General features: G+C 51.1%; 1 protein-coding gene across 4 annotated transcripts in view; it reads left to right on the plus strand.

The window, feature by feature from the left end:
- RNF24 (ring finger protein 24) overlaps nt 1–6,230 on the plus strand; it is an 81,850-nt gene extending 75,620 nt beyond the window's left edge. For 2 of the 4 annotated variants that reach the window (XM_077872340.1, XM_077872339.1), the window contains one exon: nt 235–6,230. In XM_077872340.1, the coding sequence (XP_077728466.1) occupies nt 235–373 (139 nt within the window). In that variant the 3' untranslated portion in view covers nt 374–6,230. The remainder of the gene's footprint in view (nt 1–234) is intronic. The other 2 variants (XR_013365017.1, XM_077872342.1) reach the window with 2 other exon arrangements.
- The last annotated feature ends 2,750 nt before the right edge of the window (nt 6,231–8,980 follow it).

Below are 8,980 nucleotides of genomic sequence, written 5' to 3' on the forward strand. Positions count from 1 at the left end.
CTTTAAAAAGTTGTGGATAATTTGAGGACATTGCACACTGACTGCGGTTTCTTAGTATCACCTTTTGGAAGACTAGGGGCTCTGGTCTGCCTGTTGGTGGAGCTGCTTGGGACCTGGGTGTTCACATGGCCCCCAGCAATAAGGGACAGAGGTGTTCAACCCATGAGGCATGTGGGCAGGGGGCACCATAAGTATGGGCCTCACATCTTCCTCCTGTGTTGTCTTGCCCTGCAGGTGCCTTATTAAGTGGCTGGAGGTTCGGAAGGTGTGTCCACTGTGCAACATGCCAGTTCTGCAGCTGGCCCAGCTGCACAGTAAGCAGGACCGTGGACCACCACAGGGGCCCCTGCCTGGGGCAGAGAACATTGTATAGCTCCCCCAAGGATCAAACTGCTGCGGGATCCGATGTCCATGTGGAGTCAGGAGGAACACAAGCGGTCTCTGTGTTGGCTGCTCTACCTGGGGCACCAGCTGCCACTTCCTTGCCTCATGAAGAACTCGGGCCAGCTAAGCTGGGAACCCAGACTTCTGGGTCTTGTGACAACCAAAGCACGCTGACACTACCCCATGCCAAGAGAAGAGGAGCAGATGATGAATGAGCCTTCAGGTTATGTTCAAGAAATTTCACGAGGGTCTCTTGCTGACGCCATTACTCTGTCTCCCAGATATTTATCTCCGTATCAAGGTGAATCTTTATCAAGCAGAAGGGAAGATAAACAGAACTGTTAGAGAAGGGAACTGAGAGCAGGTCTTTAAAGCCACCCCCACCCCCCACCTTGTGGACAGATGAGCTTCTATGCAGACCATGCATGCCTTTGCAGCAGCAGACCCTCCTGGCAGGCCCTGAGCCAAGTAAAACCAGCAGTTACCTCAGCTGAAGCACGACTGGTTGCCAGTAATTGGTGAGGCAGTGCCAACAAGGCTTTTCACATTATGTTCCTTTGATAAGGTCATCTTGGAACCCAAGGGCTTTGGTTACCAGAGCAGCAGTGCCCCTCGCCACCCCTTTTCCCTCAAGTTCACAACACTTGCTTATCAAATCATCTAAGAACATTAGATGTGCTCAGAAAGGCCTGGTCAGAAGCCATTTCCTCTTATTTACCCCCGTGACTCCCCAATGAGCCCCAGCCAAGCTGCCCATGAGGAGCCCCAGCCAGGCAGGGTTGGGCCTCTGAGCCCATGCTGTCCCTGTGACCCAGGAGACCTCAGAGTGCCACCCATGCCCCCATGTACACAGCGTGGTTCCAGAGCAGCTGCTAGTCTCAGCCCACTGCCTTGGTAAGGAGCTGCTGTGAGCCCCTCATAGGGCTCCCAAAGGGAGCTCCTTCCTGAGAACGACTAGTCTTCCCAGCCCTGCTGAGATGGGAGGATGCTGACCCCCTTGCCTCGCCCCCTCCTTCCCTGTTTTCTTCCCTCTTACCGTTTCTACTTTAGAGAAAATGCCTGTCGTGACTTTCTAACAATTTAAAGCATCTGAAATAAGATCCTTATGTAATTCTGAAACCAGGGATCCCCTTGAAATTGTAAATAGTGTCAGGAAGCTCCTGCAGGGTTCACCCGCTGGTGTGTGCCTCACTATTCAGACTTGGAGAGGAGTAATTGAAAGTGTCTTTATAGGAGAGAAGCAAACACATGCTGCTCTTTGGCTTTCTGTCCAATGTTTCTAGAAATGACTCCATCTGTTTGGATTCATGAATACTGTACAAATTAGCTATCGGAAGTGGCTTTAGGTCAGCTAGAACGTTCTTTTCCACAGCCCTGCTTTCTACCTCCACCTGTCAAGGGTGGACTCCTAGTCAACAGCTTTGCCTCTGCTCCATGCCCCAGGGGTGAGTGGGAATGTCTCATTGGAAATGTGGTCTGCATGGTATGGAGAGAGGATGGAAGAAGCTTTGCTATTCTATTCACGGCATGTCTCCAGGGATTTTTCCTGGAATCCATCTTAGAATGGGAGAGGAAACCTGTCCTTGGCTCAGGTGCCTGGGGTCAGAGGAGGAAAATCCCCCACGAGCCTAGGAAAGTGCTGGGCAGAATCCAGCTTGGAAAATTACAAATCCAGTTGGTCAGCATTGGCGGTTTCCTCCGTGTGACCTATTCATGGCACGCCAACTGGCTGCTGCTTAAACAGGGCAAAGGAAGTGTGGGTATCTTTATATGAAAGCCTTAGCCTGTTGGGCATCCTTGAAGAGAACCTTTCGTGCGCTACCTTCACCATTTCTGGGTTCTGTGTTGGTAGCACGATGGAGTTGAATTCTGCAAAGCACCCAGTTTACAGTGAAAGGTTTCCAGTGACCAATGTGAGAAATAAGCCTGCTTCTGGAGTAGCCTCATTAGTGGCCAACACCATTTCCCATGGAATGGCCCTGGGACAAATCTCACCTTGTCGTTATGGGGTTCAAACAGTAAAGAGAATTTCTCCCCTCAAAGGAGGAATTCTTGTGCTTTAATCTGCAAATGATTTCAGCTCACAGTTTCAGCAGGATTATTACCGATTGGTTGCAGCCTTTTCCTATTCCTGTGCATCAGTATGAGGAGACCGCCCCACAAGTCTCTGAATGTGTAGGGAGGTATGAGGAGTTTGTTTCCCTGTATCCCAGGAAGCCAAAGTCGACATAGTGCATAGTTCCGGCTGGCCGTTTGAGAAAAGCCAAGAATGCTGTGCAGTCTCCACTGGGCACCAACCCCCCTGAGGTTCCATTAACATGACCTCGACACCTGTGAGGTAGAGTGCTTTTTAAATGCAGCTCTTCCGTCAGGGTGGGGCTGGGTGTGGAGCGGTCAGTGTTCCTCTGCTCCTACTCACTGTCCTTTCTGGGCTCTCTGTCTCACTGCAGCATGGCTAGTGCCACTCACAGTAGTTCATGCGACTCTTAGTAACACAACCTGAAGCACTCACGCCCCACATTGGGTCCTCCTCCAGGACTCTGCACTGCCAAAACTGCCAATGGCCAGTACTTAATTTACATCTTCCTTTAATTCTGATTAAAACACAGCTTTCTATGGCCAAATTTAAATCTCCATCTGGACATTTTTTTTAAAGAATGAAGTAAGGACCCCTTCGTATTCTTGACACAGGCTAACACAGTGAGGCACCCTAGCCGCATCGGTCTTTTGTTGGTGACCTTTTGTTAACTGTAGACACATGGGGATTCTGCTGTGCTCTTGGGCCACTGGCTGGTGACATGGCAGTTTTTCTACTTTCTCTTAATGTGTCTTAAGCAGGTCAAAGATTGGATGTTACTTGTGTGCTGTGGGTTAAAAACCTAACTCAGCCCCAACTGAACTCCATGGGAGGCTGCATCATTACCTAGTTATTGCTAGGGGTACAGATGAACTCAGCTGGCTTCAGAAACAGGGAACAAAACCAGCCTGACTTGATTCCTGAATGAGTAGGCCTAAGATACTGTCCTCTGCCACTTCTCTTTGCCACAGTGTGATTTGGCTGGGCCTGTCCTTAGCCAGCCAGTAAGGTCCTTGTAGCTTGTGCCCACCAAGGTAGGGAACAGGACAAGACAGAAATGGCCAGATGGGAGCAGATGGCCCATGGGGAAGTCTGGGGTCAGGAATACAGGGTACATCCTATCTTTGCCAGATAGCCTGTTCATGATATGTCTTAACAAATGAAGATCCTTTTCCCCAGTGCCAAGTCCCTTGGGCCCATTAGAGGAAGGGTTTGTCCCTTTCCACAGCCCTACTTCAAAGCCTGTCACCTCCATGGCCTGGTCCTGCTCTAAGCTATTCTGAAGAACTGTAGTAATTTTCTGGAAGTCTGAGAATTACAAAATGAACACAGGGAGGTATCCCCAGAGCTCCAGACAGAAAAAGTGCTCAGTGATTTGAATCACCCCATGCCATCCAGCAGCTATTTGTCTTTATGTAAGTTAGCCTCTCAAAGCTGGTTTCCTTATCCACACCTAAGAATTTTAATAGCATCTTCGCAGGTTCTTGTGAGGACCAGCCGTGTCCCAAGTCTGGTGGGCAGTAGGCCTGGGGTTGTGAAAGCTCCTTACTATAGGCAACATCAAGCAGGTCACCTGGGGCTCCTCAGTAGTTCGGGTGGCAACAGAACCTCAGCAGGAGCCTCCTGATGGACACGTGCTCCCCCTGGGGTCTGGGTTTGCCTGACTCCCTTCCTTTTCCTCTTGAGATCTTCCCTAGTCACCTCCGTGAACCGTTGCCCATAGTGCTCCCTGAATGCCATTCCTTAAGTTTTTGAATAGTTCACAAATCATAGTCTTCCTTGCATCCCTGACCTGGCAAGCCCAACTTTATCACCCTTCGAATGCTTTTAGTTTGTTCCATGTAGATCCTTCCAGTGACCACTTGTGCATATACCAGTGAATACACACATGTGCTTGTGTGTACATAATTTTTTTTTTAACTCATGTGGTACCAGACCAGTATATCCAAGGACCATTCCTGTTAATGGGCGAAGAGCCATCCCAGAAGGCAGAGTATCTATAAAAAGTGAGCCCATAACTGGGGGATGTTTTTGCAATCACATTCCTTTTTGAATAAGGCATTACTTTTTATTGATTGCAGCAGATACTGGAATTCTAGTTTCCATACAAAGCAGAAACATCAATCCCTCCCCGGCCCTTACCACACACATGCTCGGATAATATGTGAGCACAACCAGTTTCCAGACTGGCTTTCTGGTTTGTGACAGGACACTCAAGAGTAGGCTCTGCCCCATTGCTGAGAGCAGCAGTGCAGGCCTCTGGTTCAGGTCCAGCAGCCTTTGCAGGAGCCTGAACAAGCTGCTCCCTGCCACCCCTGCCAAACCCTGAGGAGGTGATGTCCAGCTCCAACTGCCATTTCTTAGGCGAGCTCCTGTGTTTTTGAGGCAGCAGTTTGAGAAACAGCAGCAACTGAAGCCTGACGCAACCTTCTGTTTGGGGGTAGGGGGGAAAGATGTCTCAGATGATGCTAAGCAGGTAGGTGGATGGTCTCCTCAAAATTAACCATAGATCAACACAGTGTCCATATTTGAGGTCATGGTTTTGCTACCTTTCCCTCCCCACTCTATATGCACAAAAGAAAATGCTTCCCATAGAATTTTCTCCATTTGACAATAGAAATGACTCCACCAGTCATATCTTCTTTCAAGGAAAAAAAAAAAAAAAAGTCCGTTTTTGCCCCTGCAGGAGATAAAGCTGCTTCCTCCAAGTATTCCTGTGAGAAGGGGCAGGACTCCTGCCTTTTGGTCCTCGCCTACGTCCCTGGCATCCTGCCTTCCCTAGGATTAAAAGTGCAACGTGGGCCCTAATCTGAAACTTGAAGTTTATGTGAAATGCCACCCTTCTGTTACTTGAGTATCTCGTCCTAGGTTCAACGGTCTTCCACATTAGCTGTTACGAACTTAAGAGATGAACAGGTCTAAATTCTGGTGAAATCTGCAGTTGAAAACTGGAAGTGGTTTTTAGTAGATAAAACGAATGAAAGATCCCACAAGCCATGGAATGTGCTTCCATTTGAGTGGGAGTATTAGGAGAAAAATAGAAATAGAGGGGCTTGTTCAGTGTTCACCTTTATAGCCCAACTTGTTGCAAGATGCAAACAGTTCCACTTTTAAACCAAGCATTGCACCCTTGGCTAACTAATCCAGCACTCACTTTGTAGCTCTTGGGTCAGGGAGAACACCCATCCTGCTCCAGGGACATGGACCTAGCATGTGGTCCCCACCAGTGTCAAGGGACCTGTCTGTAGTCTGCTGAAGCTCCCCTCTGCTCGCTGTGCCAGGATAAGCCTGGTGGACCTGTGTCTAGGGCCAGCTGCACCTGGGCCTTCCATGTGCCCCTCCCCTCCCAGACCCTGCTAGAGCAGGTGGGGCCAGTGTTAGGAAGTCCCTCCTGGTGAGGGCCTGGTCTTCCAAAGTGTTCCTGATAACTGTCCTCTCTGCGTTTCTATGACATCATTGCCAGCAAGGGGGGTAGTTTAAGTCCTCTAGTTTAGCCTACTGGGTTTTATTCACTAGATATTATTGTATAATTCCCTCAAAAAAAAAGGTTTATGAAATGCTGAGCCTCAGGTTTCATAGACGTGTTTGTACACTAAGAATTCTGCAGCAGAATATTTTTAAACATTCGCAGTTTTTTGTAAGCTATATTTTTGTATATTTAATTGCTATTTTAAAATTTTAATGCATTTTTTGCTAATTACTCTTGTTTTAAAAACAAAACATGCATGTAATGGACTTAAATGTAAATAAAAAGCAGGTTTTGAAAATACTTTTGAGTATGTACCCTTCAACTCCAAGGGGCCTGAGGTCATCTACACCCCACTTAAGCCTGTTTAGCAAGAGTTGGAAAGTCCAGGTGAAGGGCTCTGATCAAAGTGAGCTGGTCACCAACAACACAGGATTGTGATGAAAGAGTTTGTGGCCTGCACTTCCCATGGGGTGGGGTTGCGGGGTCAAGGGTGAGGAGAGCACCAGGTCACAGGGAGAAAGAGGTCAAGGGCCTACCTGCCACCCTGACTTCAGCACTGCAGATATGGCTGGACACACTAGTGCTCTAACCAGTATGGACCACAGTGCTCAAGGGGGTTGAGGTGGTGGACTAGCCCACATGTTCCCCCTCTAGCTACAGCTCAGGCTCGCAAATATTCGTATTCTGTTAGAAGAAAACACCTCTTGGACCAAAGCCATCCTGTGGCAACTGCCATTGCCCCTCACCACCCCTCACTAGGGTCCCTGCAGGTCAGCTTTGACCTAGTAGCCTGGGGGAAAGCGCTCCCCTCAAGGCCATCCCTGGCCCTGCCACAAATCTGGGCCACTTCTTAAACCCCCTCTGGATGCAGGTGCCTGGAGAACAACTCTTCTCCAGCAGCCGGGGCTGCAGACCCTGCCAGCCCCTTCTCGGACCACTTTCTCTGCAGCCTTTTCCTTCTCTGCCCATCTTGTAACGGTTACTCTCACTCTACCTTCACGCTCACTAGAGTCTCATCTAGATACACATCATTCTCAGGTCTGAAATCTCGAATTCCAAATATCCAGCCGCCTTTCTGTATCAGAATCATGGTCCAAAGCCAAGCCTCCCCAACCAAGCCTGGGTGCCCTCCCAGACTCCCTCATCCTAGCCAATCCCCACGTCCCAGCACTCAGCCCTCTGCGCCGTCTCTTGCCCCAGTCTTGGTTCAGGCCGCCCCTCACACATGGAAGGGGACCCTCGGACTACCTCAAGGGCAGACTGGGAGGAGCGCTGCTGGAAGGGGCAGTGGTGCCTGGAGAGAGGAGTTTGTTTACGAGCATCTCACAAGCCTGACGTAGTGAAGCGACAGTAAACTGGGATCAGGCTCAGGGAAGAGAATGTACAGAGATGGCCTTGGGAACACTCAGTGGTGGAGGGGAAGGCAGTCCCTGCCTGGGGCCACAGCTCAGAGGCAAAGGCTGGGAGGGGCCACCACCTTGACGACTGCTTGGGGAGGTCCGCCACCGCGCCTGTGTCCTCTGAGGAGCAGCCGCCGGCACAGCGCAGGCAGCAGCGGCCCAGGAGGCAGAGGGAACCGCGAGCGGGAGCGGGCCGCTGTGTGAGAACTGAGGGCACGAAGGCTTAGAGGCCACTCACTGGGCGCACAGGAGGCGGCTGAGCACAGAATGCGGCGAAGTCAGGGAGGCAGCTTCTCAGGGGCAGGAAGGGCGGGTGCGCGGAAATGGAAGGAAGGTCCGCGCTGTGCAGGAGACGGGCTCCGCCTGCCCGAGCTGTGTGACGTCGGGGTTAACACACGCTACAGGGAGGCCAGCCGCGGGAAGCTCTGGCTGCTCACAGCCTCGTGAGCACAGCCCGCGGTGCGGGGGCCAGGGCTCCTAGGAAGCGGGCTCCCTCCCTCCCTCCACTACCTTCTCTGTGCATCAGCGAGTAGGCAGTGACACTCTCTTTGGAGGTTGCGCAGAATGTGGGGCCTCCAAGCAAGCGTCTGAGGGCTGAGGGACAGGATTAGAGGGGCCTCCGGCTGAGGACCCCAAGCCCCACAGGGGTGGCAGCAGCAGAGAAGCCAATCACCACCCGGAGGCCACAAGTCCCATCCCCGCAGGATCCCCCCAGTTCTGCTGCCTGTGCCAGGCTGGCAGCACCAACAACCCACAGATGCCCAAGTGCGTGAAGGGGCGCCGGTGGGAAGCTGCTGCCCACAGGTGGCACATGCCTCTGCTGCCCCCACGTGGCCAACACAGGAGGTGCCAAGGGATCCAGCCCTCCTCCCTTAGCGACCAGGCCTGGCCCTCGGGTGGCCCTAGGCCCTGGACCCTTCCCTTCTGACCCTTGGAACCTTCCCTCCAGATCTCCCTCCCCCAGGCACAAAGAGGCTGTAGAGCCTTGAGGCTTCTTTCTAGTTCAAAGGGTGCTTTATACAGACCCTTTGTTACCTTCAACAGCGATGCAGGCACAAAAATACACAGAAGACTCAAACGTTGCTCTATCTCCAAGGGGAAGGGTTTTTTAAATTATTCTGCACAGCAGAAAGAAAACATTCCAAGTCGATCTCTACCAAGACTCCATCTTAAAACCTGACTCTGCTCAAGCGGCCTTTCGAGCCTGCATGTGCAGCCCTCGTGCAGCCCTACCGAGTCAGCCTGCCTGGCAATTTCTGGCAAGTAAAGACCCCAAGTGGGAGGGGAAGGGGCAAGTCTTCGCCCTACCCCCCACAAGTGAATCAATGGACTTCAATTCCTCACTTTCTACCAGCCTGAAACAACCAAATTCTCCCTGGTTCCCTGAAAAGACGGCATTTCAAGTGGCCCCTTTTGTCTGGTTTAGTCTCCAGGTGTGCTTTTTCTACTAGCTTACACTCACTTCTGACAAAATGACCTCCACCCCACCCCCTGCTGTCCCCCAGGAAATTCTGCCTAGGGTAGACGAAGCCCCATCTTTCCAAACAAACCTCCCCAGGATGTGCAGTGTGGAGAGGAACCTGGAACTGCCTTTCCAAAAGTTGCTTAATTGCCAAAGTTTCAAATACAGAATTACTCTGCCCAATCAAG

Source organism: Canis aureus, chromosome 26, assembly GCF_053574225.1.
Source record: "Canis aureus isolate CA01 chromosome 26, VMU_Caureus_v.1.0, whole genome shotgun sequence".
NCBI lineage: Eukaryota > Metazoa > Chordata > Mammalia > Carnivora > Canidae > Canis > Canis aureus.